Source organism: Populus trichocarpa, chromosome 4, assembly GCF_000002775.5.
Source record: "Populus trichocarpa isolate Nisqually-1 chromosome 4, P.trichocarpa_v4.1, whole genome shotgun sequence".
In the NCBI taxonomy this organism is placed as follows: Eukaryota; Viridiplantae; Streptophyta; class Magnoliopsida; order Malpighiales; family Salicaceae; genus Populus; species Populus trichocarpa.
In genome coordinates, this window is record NC_037288.2 from 19,270,704 (window position 1) to 19,294,663 (window position 23,960).

The 23,960-nt window shown below is 34.5% G+C and overlaps 4 protein-coding genes across 5 annotated transcripts; 1 reads left to right on the forward strand and 3 right to left on the reverse strand.

The window, feature by feature from the left end:
- Positions 1-2,648: 2,648 nt before the first annotated feature.
- LOC7453660 (serine/threonine protein phosphatase 2A 57 kDa regulatory subunit B' alpha isoform) lies at positions 2,649-5,890 on the reverse strand. Its single transcript, XM_002306162.4, has 2 exons — positions 3,581-5,890; positions 2,649-3,064 (listed from the first exon to the last, which is right to left on the reverse strand). The coding sequence occupies exons 1-2, from the start codon at positions 4,631-4,633 to the stop codon at positions 2,729-2,731; spliced, it is 1,389 nt and encodes a 462-aa protein (XP_002306198.3). The 5' UTR covers positions 4,634-5,890; the 3' UTR covers positions 2,649-2,728.
- A 139-nt stretch (positions 5,891-6,029) lies between these two features.
- On the reverse strand, positions 6,030-8,605 carry LOC7453661 (probable polyamine transporter At1g31830). 2 transcript variants are annotated; one of them, XM_002306163.4, is made up of 2 exons: positions 8,228-8,605; positions 6,030-7,558 (listed from the first exon to the last, which is right to left on the reverse strand). In XM_002306163.4, the coding sequence occupies exon 2, from the start codon at positions 7,517-7,519 to the stop codon at positions 6,131-6,133; it is 1,389 nt and encodes a 462-aa protein (XP_002306199.1). In that variant the 5' UTR covers positions 7,520-7,558; positions 8,228-8,605; the 3' UTR covers positions 6,030-6,130. The 2 variants fall into 2 exon arrangements, with proteins under 2 accessions (XP_002306199.1, XP_024455768.1); XM_024600000.2 differs by lacking the exon at positions 8,228-8,605 and adding an exon at positions 7,697-8,166.
- Positions 8,606-13,794: 5,189 nt separating this feature from the next.
- On the reverse strand, positions 13,795-16,529 carry LOC7470420 (pentatricopeptide repeat-containing protein At4g35130, chloroplastic). Its single transcript, XM_024599033.2, has one exon. It carries the CDS (start codon positions 16,349-16,351, stop codon positions 13,949-13,951), a length of 2,403 nt encoding a protein of 800 aa, XP_024454801.1. The 5' UTR covers positions 16,352-16,529; the 3' UTR covers positions 13,795-13,948.
- Positions 16,530-22,172: 5,643 nt separating this feature from the next.
- LOC18097915 (histone-lysine N-methyltransferase SUVR4) lies at positions 22,173-23,542 on the forward strand. Its single transcript, XM_024600145.1, has 4 exons — positions 22,173-22,496; positions 22,743-22,925; positions 23,231-23,281; positions 23,399-23,542. Exons 1-4 carry the CDS (start codon positions 22,173-22,175, stop codon positions 23,540-23,542), a joined length of 702 nt encoding a protein of 233 aa, XP_024455913.1.
- The last annotated feature ends 418 nt before the right edge of the window (positions 23,543-23,960 follow it).

Consider the following 23,960-nt stretch of genomic DNA (forward strand, 5'->3'; position numbering starts at 1 on the left):
AATATCAATGAAAAAAAAAGGTACCAGCAAACCCGGGTGAGGTCGCCAAAACTTGCGAGTATGATTATGCAAATGAGATAATCCAATAGAAAGAAAAATAGAAAAAAAGATGAAGTTTAATTTTAAAAAGAATCAAACTTTGAAGGATAAAATAAAAAGGGATAAAAAAAGTGACCTAAAAAAAACCCTTGGCCACCCGGCCAAACCCCCTACCTAGACCATGATATATAGATAACCTGATTGAAAGGAAACCAAATAAAATAATGAAGTTTATTTTTCAAAACGAACAGCTTCGAATGATGTAATTGGGTAAAAAAACAATGTGAACTTGTATTAACTTTTCAAACACATGACTCTAACTAATGACTAAACCGTAAGCATCCCATTTGGAAAGCCATTTTTTTAAAACTCAGCTAGACCTGATGGGTTGACCCGTGACCCAGGGCTTAGGTCGGACCGGGTTTCAAAATAAATTGGAGGAAAATCGATCCAATGTAAAATGGTCAAAAACCTGGGTTGCCCCATGTCCCGGCTAACCTGGGTTGACCTATGTCTTGGCTAACCTGGGACAAATCCAATTAAAAGTAGGTCAAAATCCGTTGACTATTTTCCTTTATTTTTTTTTTCAAATTGATATCATTTTTACTTTTTTATAAAATAAAAAGATTTTTTTGACTTAGATTAACTTGGGTCAACCCACTCGACTATTTAAACGGTACTTGTCTTGTATTGACTCCGAGTCGGGTCTAAAAACCATGAAGACCAAATCCCAATAAATCAAATTTCAAATGATGAAATAAAAAGAATCAAGGGATAAAAAAATAACAATTAAGAGAATAGGGATCTTATTTGAAGAAAAAAAAAAAGAGTGGACAACCTAAAATTTTGAATCAAGGGAAAATTGAAAGAAAAAAATCAAATTAACAAAAGAATCCAAAATAAAAATCAAAAGAATGAGCATCAAATTAAAAAAAAAAAAAACAAGAATACGGATCTAAGGATGAAATTGAAAACAAATTAAAATTTGATAAAAGAGCTAAGAATCAAAATTAGAAATCCAAACTTTGAGGGCCAAACTTGAAATATCATCAAATTCTGAATTAAAGGGAAAAATAAATAAAAAAGATCAAATTCACAAAAGAATCCAAAACAAAAATAAAAATAAAGAGAATAAGGACTAAATTTGAAAAAAATATTAAAAATAAGATCATGGATCCAAGGACAAAATTGAAAACAAATTAAAATATGATAAAAGGGTTAAGAATCAAATTAAAAATCATAACATTGAGAGTCAAACCTAAAATATCTTAAAATAAAAGAGCAAATTTGATATGAAAATTAAATGTCAAAGGATGAAATTGAAAAATAAATAAATCAAATTTGATATAACTAAAAGAATGAGCACTAAATGTGGTAAAATTAACAAATAACACACTCTTCTAATTTTTGGCATGGACAACATTTTTTTCATGGCTGGAAAGAGAGAAAAGAGGGGAAAACAAAATATCGTCGGAGCTTCACCGTGTATATGGGCGACTACACGCGCTTCACAATCTTAAAGGGAGCGATGAGACGCATCGAACGCCACACCAGAATGTGGTGTTTGGCCACCAGGAGGTGCTATATGTGCCGCTTAAAGCACGCAGGTGCTTGCCACTTTTCGGCGTGTGCGTTGCACAAACCATCAATTTTTTATTTAAAATAATATTATATTTTAACTAAAAGACTTAAATGCTTCTAAGTCAACATGCCAATTACAAAAAAAAGAAAAAAACTTGTATGAAAGGATGGAAACGCTATTGACCTTAACTTTAAGAAAAATTAAGTCAAATGGTAATTTAGTTATCTTATTAATCAAAATTTCTTGAAATGTCTAAAAAGCCTCTCACCCTTCAACTTTATAATTTATCTTTTAATGATAGTTTAGTAATTTTATTATGCAACTAAAAAGTGAAAAGCCCTAAGCACCCATGTGAGTTTTGAATTGACAATTTAATCCCGTGAAAAAAACATTTAACCCCTCAAACCAAGTTATAAGTTTTGTATTGTCAAGGGTAAAATAGTAATTTTAGTGTGTAAAACAATAAAAATCTTATAAGTTTGAGGGTTTTTTTTTAATTGAAATGACAACCCCGTCTTTATATGGTTTCTACGATAATAGGCTATGAACTATTGAACATTCATGGATAACTTATTGGATTAACTCGTGGATAACTCGATTAATCTAGGTCAATTATTTTATTTAAAATAATATTGTTTTAATTTTTTTAAAACCGATCTAATTGAGTCTTATTCGCATGTGATTGGATTGACCAGGTTAATTCATTAAAACACTCTAATTAAAATAGGTCAATATCTAAAAATTTTACCCTAAATATATTGAAATGATAATTTTAGGATTTTTAGTTGTGCGAAGGATGATTTTTTTAAACAAATCGTGATGATATATATATATATATATATATAATCACAATGTCACATGATTATCTCTCGCTCTCACTTATCTCCTTCACCACCAAGTCAATGTGGAATTATGGAAGATTTGGTGTTCCTCTATGGCTGGTGAACGAACGAACGAACGATCTTAAAGGGTCATAGGTTAGCTAGCTAGCAGCCTAGCACATATGGCCTGTTAGACTCGTAATGGAAAGTCAGCAAGTACTTGTTGTTTTATAACTTTCTGTGCAAGTACAGAATATTTCTGAATACAAGGAGTCAGATTATTTGCTCAATAACGTGACATTGTTGTGGCTGGAAAAAACTGATGATTCTTGGCTGCTGCCAATTCTAATCTCTCCCATTTTTCTCTCCTTTTGATATCTTCCTGGCCAGCTAAGTACTCTTTGTGGGCCATTTCTTCCAGGCAACTGTCATATAAATTTGGATCCGTTTCTTCTATCATTGTCTTCACATTTTCTGTCAGTTGTTTAACACTCTCGCTCCAGTGCCATTTCAGGTTCTTTTCCACGCTCTCTACAACCACAGGAAACACCTCTTTCATCATTGATGATGCCATCTTCACAAATTGCTCGTTGTTCCACACGTATAGTGCACGCTCCGCGACCTGAGTTTCAAGTCATTTAGGGCATTGAGATCATTAGGAAATAGGATGAAAGTTATTAACGACATTCATAAAGGAAAAAGGAGGGACATAAAATGAAAGAAGGCCTACGAAGGAAAGCTTTTCTTAAGATAGTAATTAGAGCAGATGCACGTAAAACTCAAGACCCTGAATTGTGTTTACTTTCTAACTCAAGATCCACTTGTGCACAATCCCAGAAAGCAAAAACTAACAGATTATCTTAAACATCATGAAACAGAATGGGGGTTTTCATGAGGCATAATAATATATCTTGTGGCATTAGCAGGATCGTTGTTGGGAGGAAAAGGAGCCTTCAGGAACTATCAGAGAATTATTTACTGTTTCATGAATCCAAAACACAAAAAGAATTTTCAGAGTGCCGAATCATTCTCCATTATGAATGATGAGAAAACGTATGAAAGGACAGGTTGAAATCCCAAATCCGAGCTGGCCTAGAAACTATCAAAGCATCCATATGATGCTGGATCATTAGCTTACCTGTGAGTTTAAACTATTCATGCATCTTGAAATTTGGGCACATATAGGCAAAGCTAACTTTCTATAGTGACCGGGATCGATATTCTCTACCAATTCCTCCAATTCACCAAGGAGTAGAACTTCTTTCTGACAATTTGTGGCAGGCCAATACTTTAAGATCCCTCTGACAGCCACCCCACCAAGCATTGGTTCCTTCTGCACAAATTGATTAATACAATACGCCAGTTGCCTGTGGTAGACTTGCATCCCCTTGCCCTTGTGCAAAGGGATAAGCACTCTCATCAAGAACAGCTTGTGCTCCTCTTTTAGTGGGACAGCGAAACCATTGATGATGCTTCCCCATATCTCAAGCAGCTCACCGATCCCAGAATGCTTCTCTGTCTCGAAAACATAGTGCAAGAAGACATGGTTCATCGATTTCCTCATGAATGCCCTGTAAAAAGTGAACCTGGAATATATCCGGTGGTAAACGTTCTTCAGACTTTCGCGTTCTCTCGGGTTTTCAGACTGAAAGAGGGACAGAAGGTTGACAAGAAAAGGTTCATCAACATAACAACGGAGAATTTTGGGATCAATATTGAGGACTAGTCGAAGCAGAATATCGTAAGCAACTTGCAGGTGTGGCCAAGCAGGCGAGAGAGTGGAAACAAGGTCTTCATCCTCAGGTAATTCGCAGATGACGGTTTGTTTGGAAGATGGAGGGAGAGGCCTGAAAAGGTTGGCCGATAGCATGGACACAACTGGGCGTGTAATTTCTTCAGGTAGTGGCTTTATGGGTTTTTTCACGAAAGAAAGGAGCTGGAAAAGCTTTAATCGCTTAATATCTCGCTCCAAGGGAGACTCCAAAGGATCAGTGAAAGTAAAAATAGAGCGGCAGTGAGATATAATAGACAAGATTTCTCCGTATTCAGATTCGAAGGCAGACTGCTTGCCACTTTTGGAACTGAACATCTTGGTGCCATTGCTATTGTTGGGCTCCAAATCAAAGAGGAGCTGAAGGGAGGTAGATTTTTTTCTTGGAGAGGCTTTTGGGGAGTTTCTGAGAATACCCATTTTCTCCCGTCTTATGCTCTTCTTTACTTGTTATTTCTACCACAGATTAGGAACTACAAGAGCTTGATTATTATTTTTTTTCCTGAAAATGCTGAAAGAAAGAGAGAAGGCTCTCGTATTTCTTCCAATCTTTATTGCCTGTTAGGTCATACAAGAAATGCCAAAAAATACAGCGATGTTTTATAGACAAGAAAAGTTGTAATATCCGATGACAAGAGTTTAGAAAGTTTCCCCACCCACAAGTGACAAATGTGACGGGTAAAATGGCATTATCTGCATCAAGGAGTCTTTCGTTGCTCTAGCCACTCATTTGGATGATTTGCCATGTGGTGGGTTTCCTTGGTTACTGTAAGCTGGTGAAACAGACAGCTTGTTGCAGTTCACATGGATGCACAAGCAAGACGAGAATGCTTTCAGTAAATGTAATCCAATGCATCAAACATGTGCCTCACCAACCCGTCCGTCTCTACATTTTGCGCTCTGGGGCCAAGGTCCTTCGTGATTTTTTTCATGATTTTTTGCTTTCACCTACCAAAAGTAAATCTTTCTCCCATGGATGATAACGCAAGGAACAAGCTCATTTGCTATCTAAGCCAGCACCTTCCAAGGTTCCATTATGATAAAAGTGAATGAATTTTTTTTCAACCACTTTATAGGGTGAAATTATGAACCACACAACCAGGGCCTCCACTAAATCTTTGAATATTCAATTTCAGGAGCCAACCAAAATGATGATCATGCTCTAACTTATGCATTGTGCTTTTCTTACCCTTGCCATATGCAAATACAGAAAAAGAAAAAAAAAAACACACACACACACACCAAAGGACAAGGAATTACAGAAGCAAGAAACTAAAATTTGAAGCTTTTAGAAGAGATTAACTGAAGAAACAATATTAAGTCATTTTATCCCATGACAAAGGTTTGGGAGTAATTTAATTTTGGATCAGGGAAAGACACGTGTCAAATAAGAAATTAATCCCAAAATGACAATAAAATAACAGATCATACCAAGTACCATAATCCCTAAATGCATTGTATGAGAAACAAACAATTCAGAGAACCATCAATTTGCCTTTGACATGAGTTGTGCAATCAAACATCTAATGAAGTGAAAATAATTCTAAAAAACAATCTGATGAAGTAATGATAAATGCTGCATGTCATGACACTTGGGCTCTCACAATTAGCATCGCATCTCTTGGTCTGCAGCACTTTAAATTTTTATATGCTTATTTGACTAATGCAATTTTTGCATGTCATGGAATTCTTGTACTGATTCTCGTGTTCAAGAAACTACAACCACAACATGCCATTTGCAACTCTAGTTCACTTGGTCCTATATCCATAACAATAATCATTCAAGTCTTTGATAAGCAAGGTCAAACACTAGAACTTGAGCGGATAAAGAAGGCTAGCATTGCATTCACATTTCAGATGAACAGGGAAAAAAAGAGGAAGGGGAAAATCAAAATTGTAACAAGCATTCATGGTTCATTACACAGAATGGATGGATGAAAGGTCAGAATTTTTAGAAAACCTGAACCACCTTTTCTTCTCTGCATAGTCAAGACAAGGCTTCATGATAAGCCCTACAATCAAAGCAACGCTGCTAATAGCCATGACTTTGAGAGAAGCAAGTGTCAATACCACTAAAATTAACAAGGTTGGAGGAATGCAGATCAAAATTGCTCCAACTGTTCCAACAGGTATCTTATAAGGCCTTGGTGCCGCTGGATAGTCCATCCTTAATTTCACAAATGCTATAAATTCCATAATCATTCCAAAACAGTACAAGAAGTTTTCTGCGGCAACAATCTCTTGGAAGCTCAACCATGATAGCAAAATCACTCCAGATGCAGAGAATAAAATCCCAGTAAGAGGGGTTCCATAACGAGACCTCTTGCCAAAGATCTCAGGAAGCATCCCACGCTCAGCCATCCCTAGAAGCTGGAAAGAGTCACTGCTCATCTCTGCCACAAACATGCCCATGTTTGAAAAGGCAGAAGCCCCTTGGATCCAAGATCTCAACCATACACCACCTAAAATTTTAGCAATTTCTGAAAAATACCCATCAGACCACATTTCCTGATCAAGTGGTACTGCTCCGGTACCAATTAAAAGAGGAAAAAAGTACGCAGAAACAACCAAGATAAGAGCATAAAAAAGAGCTTTTGGAAGAGTTTTATTCGGGTTTTCGACCTCTCCTGCAAGAGTACTGATTGAGTCCCAGTAGTTGAGGTTCCAGAACAGTGTGTTTAAGTACAAACCCCAGTCCACATTGCTGAAATCCACCACAAACCACCTTGATGGCTCCAGTTTGGGGATTGCCACAAGTCCCATGAGCACAAAAGGAAGCAGAGAAAACACCCCTAACAGTATAGCAACCCACCCCACTATGCTTAAACCCCTGTAGTTCATGTAAGTTAGAGCCGCAGTCAGAGCCAGCACTGCTACTATCCTAGGGATACCACCCTCCAATGCCGGGATTGCCGATTTCAGATAGTCTAGAAACAAAACCGGGTATAGTGCATTATCAATAACACCACTTAGCCATTTCATCCAACCTTGTTGAAACCCCCAATAAGGACCCAGCGCTGATGAAACCCAAACTACATATCCACCATTCTCTGGGAACATGGTACCCATTTCTGCAGTTATCAAGGCTTCTGGAATGCTCCATACAAGTGGAAAAAGCAAAAAACCAAGAAGAGCTAAAAGAGGTCCAGCTGCCTGGACACTATCTTCAACTCCAAATGGTCCACCAGAAACTTCATAAAATATAAGAAAAACAAGAGGTATGACTGAAACCTTCTGGAACTTATCTAATGTTGGGAAGGATGCTTCCCCTAAAGCTACGTACCCAGCATTGTTCGGCTCCTCCATAGCAACGGAATTTTGGTTAGTCAACGAATCTCTATGATTCTGCAAAAAAATCAAATTGCAAAGATATTTTACATAATAAAAACAACATTACAGGTCACAAAGCAACGACAAATAGAGATAAAGCATAAAATATGGACGCATACGACCTATTATTCCAAAAAGAAAACTTTTTCCTACCTAAATCAAGAAATGGTATCACATTTATAGATCAAAACGTTCTTTTTAAACTGCTATTCTTTTACTAAGCTCTGCATAACTGAAGAGATATGAGAAATCAGCACAAATAACTTGAATCCGACTCAAACTGCCTAGTCCCCTCTCTCATTTCCCTTCTCGAATCTCCAACAGAGAGGATAAAAAAAACTTTCCAGGCTCACAAAAGTACTCCTGAATGAACGAGATGGCCATGCAAAATTCCTCCCCGAGACTATCTTTTACAATGGCAAGCTCAGTTTTCTTGCAAGCAGTTTCAATCACTTGAGTAAAACTTTAGACTCTTGTTTCAAACTAGATTTATCAATATCTTAAACAATTCCACACGAACCACAAAGATTACAAACAAAAAGGGTCATTATAGTCTACAGCCATTAAACCCAAACACTAAAAAATAAGACCACTGGATTAAAAGAAACACTACCATGAAATAATCAATACCCAGATGCGAAAGAATCAAAAGTAACAAATTGAAAATAAAGGTGAAAACTTTACCTCTATTTTGGATTAAGGAGCTTAGAGATTGAGAACCCACCTCCGTTTTTTCACATTAATCAGGAAAAAACCCAAAGAGATGGCTAGATAAAAATAATTTCTTTTGAGAACACGTGAATCACGTTGAAACGTAGAAGATAGGAGATGCTAAGGTGCTAAATAATTAAGAGGCTTTAGATATGTGTCATTATGCTATTTATGTCACTGATGAGTTGGCCACTTGGCCTACCGCGCGTCCTTTTCCAGATTCAGACACACAGAGGAGGTGGGTGCTACTACCGACGCAAGATTTTGTTTCTTTGTTGATCTTGAGTTTACTGCTTCCTGACGAGGATGAACATCAAAACGACACTCAGGTAAGGCGAATAGAGATTAAAATTATAAATAAATTAAAAATATATATATTTGGTACCTATAGACATTTTTAAATGCAACCCTTCAATAATTTTTTGTGATCATTCGGATTAAGAATTTTTCTTAATATGCTCATCCTTTCTGTTTTCTTCCGTTGATTGACATGTCCCTGTCACTTACTTAAGAATAATATTTAATTAATATATTATTGTTATATATATAAATATCTCATAGTTGGTTTATATTATTAGTTTTAATTATGCTAGAAAATGATTATAAATCTTGAATGATTGATTTAACAATTTATTAGAAATACAGTGATTTTTAATTTAAAAATTATAATTTATTTATTTCAATTTAAGATTTTTATATCTTTTTAAAATTTATCTTTAAATTTTTAAATCAGAATTATAAAACCATCCTTTTCATTAACAAGAATCAATTGATAAGGACAAGCATAGTTATCCTCCTTGCATTTTTCTTCTCCTCATATATTATTGTATTTTAGATTTCTTTTCTTTTGTTTTTTATATTTTAATATTAAATTTATTGAAAATTATATTTTATTATTTATTTTAATTTCTTTTATATAAGATTATCATCATCTTGAAAAAATTCTTGACATTAAGTTGGTCTTTAATTTTACGATTATATACTTTTTTCTATTATATTATTAAATAAAAAATAGTCCATCATATTATTAAATAAAAAATGATTTTGAAAAAAAATATAATTATTATAAATTGAGCTTCATGATTTATTTTAATTTATTTTTTATGGGTTTATCGTGATCTTAAAAAAATATGTCGACATTGAATTAATGTTCGGTTTTGTAAACATTTATTTTTTTTATCATATTATTAAATAAAAAATAATTTACTTTTTATAAAATTATCATGATCCCATAAAAATATCCTGATTTTAAGTTGATACTTAGTCTTGCAAGTATCTATTTTTTTATCATATAACCAAATAAAAATAGTTAAAAAAACAAAATTATTAAATTCAATAGAGTTTATGAACCGGGTCGCATATTCGGTGAATTAACCTAAGTTGACTTAGATAGATTCAATGTATCATTTTTTTAATATTATTTAAAAATATATCATTTTAAAAATATTTTTAAATTAAATTATATTTTTACCTATTATCTAAGTTTTTTTTTTTTGAACTCACTAACACATTAAAACCACTTCTATACAATTTAATTTAATTTGAAGCTTTAACTGCATAAGAAATATTATCAATAAGTTTAAGTGTGACGGTTAAGTTTTTTTTTGATCTGGACATTATTTCTTCACATGTAAGTTTTTCTGGTCCAGTCATAGAATAGGTCGGAGAATTATCTAGTTTATACTTAAAAAGAATTAGTGGATTAGGTGTCAAGTTGGATGGAAGATAAACGGTGGAATGATATTAATAAAGAAAAAAGAGGAGATCTAAGGAAAAAAGAAAAAGAAAAAGGAGGAGCCGCCAGAAAATTAAGCAAGATAAAGCGCTCCCGGCCTCTGAGTGACAATTTTATTATTATTATTTTTTTTTTCTATTGGAAGCCCATTAATTCTGGGAGCTAAGATTTATTTATTCCGATATATGAATATGAATCGTTCGCATTTCTCTCGAGGATTTTTTATTTTTTAAAAAAATAAAACAAAACCATCCATGGCTGAGGGAAGAGAAAGGATTCATCAAGAGGAAAATGAAAATGAAAAGGGAACAATGAATTTTATATGGAGAATAGTGGGGACACAAATATTATTTACACGGGCCTTTTGGTTCTCTGTCATGGGCTCTTGGCCTCCAATTTCTTCATTAAAAGCCCAATAACATCTTGGGCCAGATATTATTTACAGTTTTTTTCCCCCAACTAAAACCAATTTCCCTACTCAGAGACTCCAATTGACCTTGTAAAATTCCAACCAATTTGGTTGAGTTGATGGACTAACTTTTAGGACGAGTTTATGTTGTATATTTTCATGATAAAATTACATGCATTGGATGACGACAAGAATTCCTATCTTATCTCTGCTTATTTGGATACCAATCCAATCACCCCAACATTTCATCTCCTTGCTAGCTTGCTTTGATGCCTTCATCGACTTTCTCGAATGAGAGCCTTCCTTTCTCATTATTGTGCTATCACAATAATTAATTAACCATGAATTGTGCTAATTTTACTCCAAGTTGTTGCACTTTTCAAAATTAAGTTTAATCATGATTGAATTTAGGAGATTTACTAATAATATTCATTCATAATTAATTATAAATTGGTGATTAAGCTGGTAAAATAAATAGGATCGAGATAAATACTCTTTATATATACCGTAGGGTATAAATCCTGTTTCACAAGCCTTGTTTAAGGTGTAAGAATCCAGTTTGGTATGCAGAAGCTAACTTGACATACTCTACATTAGGGGTGAGTACAAAAACTGAAAAACTGATTAAACTGAGAAAATTAGAAAAAAAAATAATTGAAAAAACCGAACCGTGAAAAAAATCGATTAAAATTTTGAAAAAACCGACTGATTTGGTTTCGGTTTTATAAGCCTAAAATTGAAAAAACTAAACTGAACTGAACCGAAACCGGTCGGTTTGAACCGGTTTCAAATTTTTTTTTTTAAAAAAATTCAGTTTGGTTATTTTTTTATATAAAAACCGAACCGAACCGAAAATGATCACCCCTACTCTACCTGTCAAAAATAAAAAGAAAGATTCATTCATAAATTTTAATTAAAAAAGATTTTTTTTAAAAAAATCCACCTAGCTAATTAGTGAATTATTCTATGGCAATTGAAAAGGGTGTTAGTATCAGTAATTGCACAAGTTAAGAAGTTAATCACACGAGTTTGCTTAAGCAAATTACAGCAATACATTATTATTCACGCATAATCTGTAAATATTAATAATGGTAGCATCCATCTAAATCAATCTCCAGGTAATATTGATTATTTAAAACTCTATTTCTACTTAAATTAAATAAAATATGAAATCGAGTTGAATTAGAATAATAATTTTATAATTAGCCACTCCTGATATCTTTCTTAAACTCAAGTGCTCCTATAAAGACCAATAACTGAATTCTCTATTCCACCATGGCCAGTGTCTCTCTCCGTCTCCAACACAAACAGGGAAGTAAGAAAAAACCCTCAAAACCCATCACAAATATTAAAAACCCTTGCATACATAAGCACCTTCCTTGCTTGATTAGTATTTGTATTTTAAAAGAATACCTTCAAGATTGATCATTACCCCATCAAAAAAAAAAAAAAATTAATTAAACCTTCCAAGGATAATCCTCTCTCTCCAATATGGAAAAACCAAACACACCAACAATAAATAGCAGGAAAAAAAATCTTGAATTGAGTTCGAGTGCTAGTTTTCTCTTGCCAAACGGCTACAACCCAAAAGATCCTGATATAGAGATGATACAGATACAGCCTTTAACCTACACAAGTTTGAGGGACTTGTTACCTTCATCACCACCACCACCATGCCTTCTTTCACCAACACAAAGGTCAAGTAGCTGGAAAGAGATATCCATCAGGAATCCATTGGTGAAGCATGCAGCTAGGGCTTACTTACAGCCCATGTCAACTCCTGATGTTGACAATAGAGGGTTGTTCCGGAGATTGAAAGATCAATGTGGGTGCATTGGGTGGTTCAACGACATCGTTCTGAAGCCCCTAATGGTTAAGTTTTTTGGGAGGGGAGAGGAGATTAGTGACGATGATGATGAAGACGATTATTTGAGACGAGATTAGAGAGAGAGGAGGTTTGACTCCAGGCAAGGAAAACAAAGACTGAAGGGGTGTTTTTGGGGTTTTCGGTTTGACTGGTGGATAGTGGCACAATTTGTAAATATACCGATTCTCTCTTCTTTTTTTTAATTATTTTTGGTTTTTCCCTTTTTTAGGGTCTAGGAAAAGAGCGATCCTTGAGTAAAAAGGAAGAAATATTCAGTGCTTTTGGATATTTAATTCACGGAGAGCAATTTGTTCTTATTTTCTTTTAATTTATGGCTTTTCTTTCGGTCAACTTTCTTTTTAATTTCAAGGCTATAAAATTAATTGCATTCGCTATCAATTAGTGGTTGTTGCCAAGTTGATCTCTCCTCTCCTCCCACATGGTGGTTCACTAATAATTTATTTCGGACATTATTTTGATTAGCACTTTTATTTTATTTTTTTTAATGTTGTTTTTCTTTTGATCCTCTCTTGTCATATGTAGTAGCTTCACCAGTTCTTCGTCTAAAAAACTAGTCACGCGTGAAAAAAGAGAGACTCTAATTACACAATGCATAATCAAGATGAATTAACTACCAGCTATGGTGTTTAATTACTGGGAATCAAGCTGTGATCTAGAGGCTATTGCACTAGAGAAAGCTTGTTGTCTGTGGCGGGCTTTCAAATTCTCTGTTCTTGTCACTGTAACTTATCTTGGAATTTCTGGTAGGCAAAGGTTGGTGTTGTCACATGTTCTAGCTGTTTAGATACAGCAAAATCAAGCAATCCACATTCTCTTGGCTACACGAGGCTGCTGCCCGTGTAAAATTTGTCTCTAGTTGTTTGGAATTGTATTTTAAATTGTGTTTTATAAAAAATTATTTTTTATTTAATTTTTTTTATATTTTTAAATTATTTTGATATATTTTCAAATAATAAAATATTTTTAAAAACAATCATTACTATATTCTTAATCACCCTCATCATAGTCCACCTTTTGCGTTCTTCATTAAGAGTTGATTTTATATTTTGGCTTAATCAATTAACTTAATGTTGCATGTAATTAATCAAGTAGATTAATTCAATTCAATTATTTCAGTTCTCTTGACAAAGCTTGGGTGGCAGCTTCAGACCTCGGGTCATGCTTTTGTCATCAAATTTGACTGAGATTCCCAACATTTGCTGATTCATGGCTTCTTGTTAGGTCGTCGTTGAAATCTCAGCTGATATTTTTACCTCTGATTTAGCGAGCTAGTTTCATGTATTTGAACACTCAAAATTAATATTGAGAAAGAAGGATGCCTTCGCACATAATATGAATATGAATGCTTGAGTGGCAACGCTAGTAGTTTCATCAAGTTCCAAGTGAAAATTGATATGAATTTTGTCATCATCACAGACGTATTTCCCTTTTGTATTTTTGCTATGGAATGCTTGGGTTTTTTGCGATCAATCCCAATTCACAATTCAAAATGATAAAAGAATTCAGAGTAGGAAGAAATCATTAATTATTTCCTTTGATCCTGTGAAATTTACAACCGTAAGCGATACATAGTGTTGACATCTACATATGCTTCATTAGGACTGTACAGCAAACCTAGGGGGTGCTTTCATTCATCATTTCGTTTTTATAGTAACAGCTGCCTCACCAATAATCTCTACACGAACAACATCCATCCCGGAAGTGGTGAAATACTTTCGCATCCCCCACTACAATCTCTCTTTTGGTAACCTGCGAAATCTTCTTCGCAGCTCTATGGCAATCATCACATATTCTAGTGTTTTTCCTGACAATAACAGGGTTTCCGATTGCTGTAGAGATCAAGCCGAAGCAGATAGCTAGTTTGACGCTGTGATATTCTGGCGAGTTCCCTCGTTTCTTGGCCACGTCTAGTGGTCTGAACTTGGTGAGGGAATGAAGATAGATGTCTTCCCCTATCTTCTTCAGTAGAATATCCAACACATCATAAATCAAGTTTGTATGGGCATGGGACCTGTCTTGATTGATGAAACTCTCACTTCTACCATTGATATCAACCATGCTACACCCAACTGTCTTCACCAGTCCTTGTTCCTTCATAAGATATTTAATCCGATCTACATCTTCCCATCTTCCAGCTTCAGCATACATATTAGAGAGTAGTACATAGCAACCCGTATTGTCGTGCTTAAGAGATAATATATGCCTAGCTGCTAGTTCAGCTAAGACTACGTCGTTGTGGTTCCTACTTGCAGCTAGTAAGGAACCCCATATCCTGGCTGTAGGGACCAAAGGCATTTCTTCAATGAAACACTTTGCTTCGTCAAGATTTCCATTGCGACCAAGGAGATCTAGCATACAACCATAATGCTCTATTCCTGGATCAATGCCATATTCCACTTTCATTGAATTAAAGAAACCCCAGCCTTCGTCAATCAGGCCAGAAATGCTGCAGGCCGTTAACAGAGAAACAAAAGTGCTCCCATTGGGTTTGAAACCCTTTCCCCTCATTTCAGAGAAAAACTGGATGGAAGTTCTTCCGAACCCATGAATAGCATAAGCCATGATCATTGTGTTCCATGAAACTACATCCTTACATACCATACCATCAAAAAATTCTCTTGCTGTCTGGAGATCACCACATTTTGCATACATGTAAACAATTGCATTTGAAATGAAAGTATTTGAACCAAGCCCTAATTTCATGATATAAGAATGAATCTGCTTACCCTCACTCCTTGAGGCTAATTCAGCAACGGCAGGCAGGACGCTTGCAATAGTAATAGCGTCTGGTTTAAGAGGCTCATTCAAAATGTGTTGAAACATTTTCAAAGCCTCTTTGTACTGCTCATTCTGTACATAAGCAGCAACCATGGTGTTCCATGATACCATGTTCTTTTCATTCATTTGATTAAACACATGCTCTGCCAGTTTCAACTCGCCGCATTTTCCATACATATCAACTAAAGCAGTTTCCAAGACTAAATAAGGAAGAAACATTTTTCTAATGGCAAACCCATGGATAGATTTACCTTCCAAGAGAGCTCCTGATTGTGAACAAGAAGGGAGCAGGTTTATCATCGTAATAACATCTGGAATCACTTTATCATCCTCTTGCATCCTTTTCAAGCAAGCAAAAGACTCAAAAAAATAATTATTTAAAGCATACCCACCGATCATAGCATTCCAAGCCACAATATTTTTGGAATAAATCCTATTAAATACCCTCTCAGCATAATCCACCTTACCACACTTACCATACATATCAATAAGAGAAGTCTGTACCATAATGTCCAATTCAAGCTCACTTCTAATCACTTGGCAATGAATTTCCATTCCACTTCGTAAACAATGCTCAATAGAACAAGCACCCAAAGCACTAATCATACCAAACCTATCAGCCTTATTTCCTAACCGCAGCATTTCTTTAAAACACATCAACGAGCTCAATCCATCACCATCTATTTGATAGCCGCTAACCATAGAATTCCAAGAAACCAAGTCCCTCACAGGCATTTCATCAAACACCTTCTCCGCAAGCTCAATAAATCCAATCTTTAAATACATATCAATAAGAAAATTACAAACATAAACATCTAAATCAAAACCAATTTTAATCAACTTCCCATGAACCTTTTGCCCTACCATCAAGGCCAACAACTCACCACAAGCTTTGATCACAAATGGAAAAGTAAAATTATCACTTCTAATCCCTTCACATTCCATCCTATAATAAAAATCAATAGCTTCTTGAAACAACCCATTATTTGTATACCCTCTAATAATAACATTCCATATAAAAGTATCTGAGTGGTTCATTTTCTCAAACATATCGAGTGCATTGCCCATCAACCCAGATTCAACAAAGCCACAGAGATCCCTTGTGATATTGAGATCGTTGGGACGCGCCAGAGGTTTGAATGAAGTCTTTGATTGGGCTCTCTTGATAAAGGGTGATTTTCTTGTGGTTTTTCGCTTGAACTGTGCTGCTTTTGGTGGTTTGTTTTGCTCTGGAGAGGCGTTTTTGTAGGCGTTGTAGAGAGAGCAGTGAATGAGTGCTGAAGCCATTTTTGTAGTAGAATTCTGAGTGTTGTAGAGATAGAAAAATCAGCCGCTAAAGAATCATGGGCTGCTCTTCCATTTTTTTTCCGACTTTTTTTGGCGGGAGTGATGATGGTCTGTTAATTCTGTTATGGTTCAGGCCAATAAAATATGAAAACAGATTTAATATTGGTACAAATTTTGACTTTAGTTCAAGGGCACATGATACCTGTCGACTTGGACCCTTTTCTATTATTCTTTATTATGGGCCTAATGGGCCTGGCCACAAAAAGGAAAGATCCATGAGTGATCTGGAGCACCAAAAGAAGACTTATCAGGTACAAGGCCCATTGACCTTAGTCACAAAATGATGGAGCTTGTTACCGCTTCGTACTCTTTATTTTGTATAAGTAAATAAATTTGGGGAAATTCCTTTGATTGTCCCCAATTAGAGCATGTTTGGCAGTGTGGTTGCGGGTGCTTTTCAAATAACTTTTCGTGCCAAAATGCATGCCAATGATGTTTTTTCATTTTTTAAAAATTATTTTGACATCAGCACATCAAAACGATCCAAAACGTACAAACTATATTAAATTTTAGCAAAAAAAAAAAATTTTCAAATTTTTTGGGAACGCGGGTTGAACCGCGTTCCCAAACACTTCCTTAATGTCATAGAAATAATCACTGCATGTATCATCTAAAATGCAGAACCCACCATTGAATCTCGCAAGTCAAGTTTACTCGAACAAAACACATTACTTGAAAATTGTAAAATAGAAACGGGTATACCAGTGTAATTTTTTTATAGGTATTTTTTTTAATGAAAATAGTGACAAAGAATATCCATACAAAATTCTCAATGTAAATGTAATTATTGATGGAATATTTTGCGTCGTCATGTCATGTATCGATAGAATTGCTTTGCTGAAATAATAAAAATAATTAAAAAAATCAAGAAATATTTTGTTGATTATTCTGCCAGTAAAATTACACGTTATAATTTGCCGACGGACTAATTAACAAAAACATCATATCTATATGTACATAAGAGATTATGTAAGCAAAGTTAAAATTATTCTAACCAACGAAACCTCATCCACCTTTTTTCTTTTTTAATTGCAAATCAAAACAACAACACCTTCCCCGTACTTTGCTAGAACTCTAGACCCTGTCATCACAAATTTGATCATCTCAACATTCAGTAGTGTCAGTATTATTATCATTGTTTATTTTTTTTCTAAATATTGCTTACACCAAGTAAGCAAACCTATGAATTTATATTCCATGTTAATTTATTGATATTTTTGTGTGATATTTGTAGTTTTCTTATATATTTAATTGTTTTACAACATTTTCATAAAAAAATTAAAGTATGATTTGTATATTAGGATTTGATTGTGATTTGAAAAAAGAATTTGTTTATAATTTGATAAGACTGAGCTTGATTTTGTAACTTGGGTGTGTTATATATGAAGAAATGATGAGTTAATTAATAGGTATCAATCATATTTTATCAATTTTATTGTTAAGTTAGAAATGTTAGGGAGTTTGATATTTTATGAAATTGATAACAATTAAATGGTATTAATTTAGATTGAGTAAGTTTGAATTGAACAAATGATACATAATTTGTCGAGTTTGGAATAGTTGTTGCTAATTGGATTTATTTAGTTAAGATTTTACGCAACATTAAATTGTTATACAAATAATAATTGATTATTAGATTGTGGCTTCTAACTTTAACTCTTCATCCTCTCAGAAGTAAAACCTGACATCTGTATAATATGATTCTTCAACAGAGAATGGTTCTTTTGTAGCCCAATACACTTGACTTCACCATTATAACTATATTTAAAGTATTAATGTTATGTTGATGGAACCACGCCATTCTTGTGTAATTAAGTTCTTTCTAAGAGTAAGTCATATGAAGTCTTTGCCTAAAAAATATGGCAAAGTACTGAAGAGTTCATCTCTTCAATCTCAATCTTGATACGAATCTTTTCAATGACACGTTGTACTTTTTGGTTAAAGCCTTGGATCACCATCCTACTCTTGGATATTTCTTTTAGAGATATGCCAATTTTTTACATCGTACGAATTGGCATGATGTTAATTGTTGATCCATCATCAATCAAGACGTATATAATTCCTTGGTCTTAGACATACCCATTTATATATAATGGTCTATTATGTGGTTTTGCTCCAAGCTGCAAGTCCTTATCCGGGAATGAAATTGTTGCTAAACAATCAACATTGATTACATCATCAACCCTTAAGAATAACCTTCAAACTTTTCAGTAATAGAAAAAAACTTAGGCAAGAGCCAATCGAGTCTCTATAGGAAGATTTATTACCTCAAACAAACTTGTTTTTGATGGAATATTCTCCAACTTCAAGACAATTCTTTTCATAATTGGATCCATTACATTTTTTTTAGGACTGGCTTTTCTTTGGAGAAAATTCTTTTACAACTACTACTTTTTCTTCTTGCCCGATAGTTATAACATTGATAGTGGCAATTTCATCTTTGAAAAATATTTTTGGAAAATACTCTCTAAGAGTGACAAGATTTCTTGTTGTAATAACCGACTCCTCCTCCCTTGAATAAGATATTAATGAGCCTCCTTTTTTTAGGATTTGTTCGCATATTAGTCTTAACTGCCTCATCTTTTTTTCAATCATCTTTCAAGGTGGAGCTACCTTAGGAACTGGTAAAGTTTAATAGCTTAAACCATGTATTCTTTGCCTTCTTACCATGATCAATCATTCATCATCATGCTCATGTATAGCCATATCATTAGAGCATCCCCATCCGGTTGGTTCCACTTTTATAAAACTTTTTTCAATAACATTTAACAAAACATATCTTTTATATTTTTTTTCTTTTTAGAAACAAACGTAGAACATCCATATCTAACTTCATCTTTAAATTCTGAGGAAGATTTAGATCTTTAAAATCTTCTATCATGACCACTTTGAATTGAATAAGAAGTGTTATTTGTGATATATGATTAGTTGAATAATTAGCATCGATGATAACTTCTTTTTTGCAAAGCAAGCTTAAGACAAGAATAAGATTCAAAGAAAATCATTGTCATATTTGTACTTGTGGTTTCTTCTCCTCCTTCAAGTTGGATCTTTCCTTCATTCTTTATATGAATTATCAAATCTTTAAGGACAAAACATTTCTCAATAGGATGACTAACTATTTGGTGATACTTGCAATACTTCGGATGATCAACCATATCAACTTCGTCAAGCCTTTTATGTATAAAAAGTTCTATCAAACTTCGTTCTCGAAGTTGATCTAGAATACCCGAAACTTTAGGATAAAAAAAGGATATTCTTTTTCTTGTAATCGTTTTAAAGTGGATTTCTTTCTTTCATGGATTTGTTTTTTCAGGAAATTTTCTTCAATCTTTAGTTTTGGTTTGGTTTGTTACTTAGAAACCTTTATAGGTGTCGTGAAGACAACCATAACTTTCTTTGATTTTACAAGCTTTTTTCCTCCTTCTTGTCACGAGGATCACTTGGAAAGTAGTTTCTGCCTTGCTACTTGGATTTCCAAGTCACGTGCTCTTGTGGAGAGTTGTTCAAAAGTGAATGACGTGTTTTCTTGAAGACTATATATCAATTCTCACTGCATTATATAGACACATGTCTATAAAGAAGACTTCACTTATCTTCTTCTTACAATTAAATATTAAGCGCCTCCATCTTTCAATGTGATCCAAGACTGACTTTTATTTTTCTTTGCTTAGTACAAGCAAGTTTTGGCAAGCTTATAATTTACTGAGTATTATAGAAATGAGTCAAGAACTCTCACTCTAATTGGTTCCAACTATCTATCTTTCTAGCATAAATCTCAATGTGCAAGTCAAAGAAGACTCTTTTTAGGGATTGGACAAACTGCTTTACCATCAAGTCTCCATAGGTTTTTGCATTATTACAAATCTTAATAAAATGATCAATATGTTGCTTCAGATTACCTTTATCTTTAAATTGTTAGAACTTTGAAGTTGATAGTTTTGGTGGCATCCTCATATTATTGACATGCTTAGTGTATAGCTTATCATGCACAAGAAAAGACTAAAGAGAACCTCTGTACTAAACATGAATATTATCAACAATTATATGCTACAGTTGATAGAGAGTAAGTGAGCCCATTGATGATCCAGCAGTATCCCTAAGGGCATTTAGTACTATTGTTCGATCGTGTTGCTTTTCAAGAACATCTTAGCTTTCTAAAGGATCTTAATGAACATTATTTTTAGATGGATATTCGTTCCTTTGGGTGCTTTCAGCATGTGGATTTTGTTTTTCTAATTGATCTATCAATAAGTCGATCTGACTATCAATTTCCTTAATAGATCTTTTTTGTTCTTTTATTTGAAGAGACATTTGATGGCCATGATCCTCAGAAAGTGATGTCTTAGTGATCATGCCTAGCATTTAAGAGTCAAATAAGGATGGGTAATCTTCTCATCTTTGTTTGGAAAAAGTTATAGAATGAGATCTAGACTTTGATTACATGCTTGAATTTGAGTCATACGGTGGAATCTCGATCCCTCCTTACAGATCTTAAAAGGGAGAGTTTCCAAACTTATATTTTAAGGAAATTGCTTTTTTTTTTCTTTTTTATAGAATTTTCTTAGTGGAGAGACCAACTTGGACTTTCCAGACTAAGTTATTAGGTGAATGGCTGGCAAGGTATCCACTCCAGCACCTTGAGAATTGATTGAAGAATTGCTTATGCTTCGTATTTTCTATTTTAGATAACAGATATGTTGACTCGAGAGATGAGATGAAGAGAGGATCCTACCGAGCGTGCCGAAAATTTATACACACAAAATTTCACGTATTAAAAATAAACTACAAATGGTGCCAAAATTACAATAATGAACTTGATTTAAAGAAAAAAGTGGAAGCTCTCTTAAGATTCTCTTCACGTGCATGAATCATCTGATTAATGGTCAAATATGGATCTTGTTTTGAATAAGAAAATATTCACAGGATCTTGAAAGCTTTAATCGTGTAAGATCTTAACTTGATTTAATTTGATGAAGGAAAAGACTTTGATCATTTACTTCCTTGACGGACTTGAATTTCTTTAAGAGAACTTCCAAGTATTTATGCTTGGTCTTTAATCTCTATCTGTTATGTTTAATTTAATGGCTTTGTTGTCTATTTATTGACAGGTCAGGTGCAATTTAACTCAAATATTTTTTTAACGGTATTTTAAAAAAGTTTAATATGAAAATTACTTAAAATACCTTTAGTTAGAAGGATATTACAATAAGAACCATAAAATATATTTGTATTGGGTTTTTAATTTAATTTGGGCACAAACCCAACAAATTTAATTTAAACTCAAACCTTAATAAGTTCAATTTATTTGGTTAGGGGGTTAGGGTTATGGGCAAAACTTATAGAAATTTTAGTATATACAATAGGATACCAATTCACCCAGTGGATGAAAGCAGCTCACTACAGTTTCCAATTCTATCCATATAAAAAACAACATAGTTTACCAACAATACCATGTTGATCATAGTTTTGAAATCCGACCCGGCCCGACGGGTCGACTCGGGGCTGGAACCGGGCTGGGTTAAAGAAAAAATAGGAAAAGAAAAAACCCGGTGTGACTTGGCTAACCTGGCAAAACCCGGTCAAAAATTTGGTTGTAATCCGTTGACTTTTGTTTTTTTTACTAAAATGACATCGTTTTGATTTAAAAAAAAAAAATCGACCTGAGCGACCCAGTCAAAATCCGGAACCCGGGCCTTGGACCGGGCCGGGTCTAAAAACTATATGTTGATCTTTCTCTTGCTCAAATATCAGAAGATAAATGTTGGGCACAATATTTAAAAGATTGTCTTTTGAGGCCTTGCCTTGTACATGTGCTGCAGAAACTAGTGGTGTTTTTGTTTACACGCTGGAGGAATTGCTTAAGGAAGAATTTCTGGATGAAGCCATAGCTGTGTCTTCGGATCCTCAAAGAAAACACTTCTACTACTGCGAAATCTGCCCACTGCAGAATGACCGGCAACAGAATCTTGGGAAAATAAAACGATGCAAGGGCCATTTAAGTAGGAAATTTGTAAAAGAGTGTTGGAGTGAATGTGGATGCAATAAGAAGTGTGGAAATCGTGTTGTCCAACGAGGGATACAAGTTGTTAAATTATAAGCCAAAGTGAATTCCTGTTAGATACTTAAGCATGTTAAATTATAAGCCATTTGCAATCTGTTTCCTTTTTTCTTCACGGCTTCCTTTTGTGTATTGAATACTAATTTTTGTATCATCTAGGTGTTTGCAGCACCTGAAGGGAAAGGGAGAGGGTGGGGTGTTTGATCGGTGAATGCCTTGAAGAAAGGCACTTTCGTTGGTGAGTATGTAGGCGAAATAGTGACCCATCAGGAACTTTATGAGCGAAACAATGAAAGGGCTGCTAAGAAGGAGAGGCATTCTTATCCAGCGCTGCTGGATGCAGACTTGGGCTCTGAAAGGACACTGGAAGGTGAAGAGGCCCTTTGCTTGGATGCAACGGAATTTGGAAACATTGGCAGGTTTATCAATCACAGGTACTTCCATAGCCCTCTTGTACATGTCGCTATCTTTCTTTGCTTCTTTTTGATAAAGAAAATATTGAGGAGCCAGGTTTTTATCATGAATGAGTTGGGATATCTTAGTTAAACTGTTTTTTCTTGTCCGGTGTTATGATTCTAACTTGATTGAGATTCCTGTGGAAGTGGAGACTCCGGATCATCACTATTATAGAGTATGAAACTCTAGATTCTCAAGCCCCATTCAGTGCTTTTTCTTTTTTTTCAGTAGAACAGAATCATATCTTGGAATTCGGTGGACGCAAGGACTCAGCTGTTTATATTTTTCTGCTTAACCTGCAGCTTGCTTTTTTCGCAACTAGAGAGATTGAGCCGATGGAAGAGTTGACATGGGTAAAATCTCCCTCCATTTTTATAAAGTGCTTTGTGCAGGAACGGCATCTAGTTTATTTGGCATCTGTAGACTTTATGATGATATATGGCAGGATTCAAGAAATTTTGTTATTGCAGGATTATGGTATTCAGTTTGATGATAACTATCATCAATTTAAAGCATTCAAGTGCAAATGTGGAAGCATGCGCTGCCATGACAAGAAAAGGAAGGAAATTATCATGAAGATCTCTGAATCGAATATGTATGTTATGGTAGCCTAAACGAATAGTTACTTCAGCTGCCACTGAGGAAAATCAGAGGACTCTTTTGATTTCCTATCTTGATTTTAACTGAGGATGGATTACCTTGTAATCCTGTATCCTGCCTTCTCCTCATATAGTCTTGTTTTTTTATCAGTATACCATTCCGTTCATATCTAAGCAAGAATGGGTAGGAACTTCCTGGTTTCCTTTCTATGGGCAACGATCAAAATTAAATCTCCATTCTTCAGTGATTTATGTCCCTTTTCAGTTTTGTGTCCTCGACAAGCAATATATTTAATTCAACCAGAACTTGGATTTAGCAGAAGCACAATAAATCTTTTCTTACATGGATTGAGAACAGAATCCGTTTTACTACTCCAGGTAACAAACAAGGTTGAATGACATAATATGTAATGAAAAACCTTGCTAGATGTTA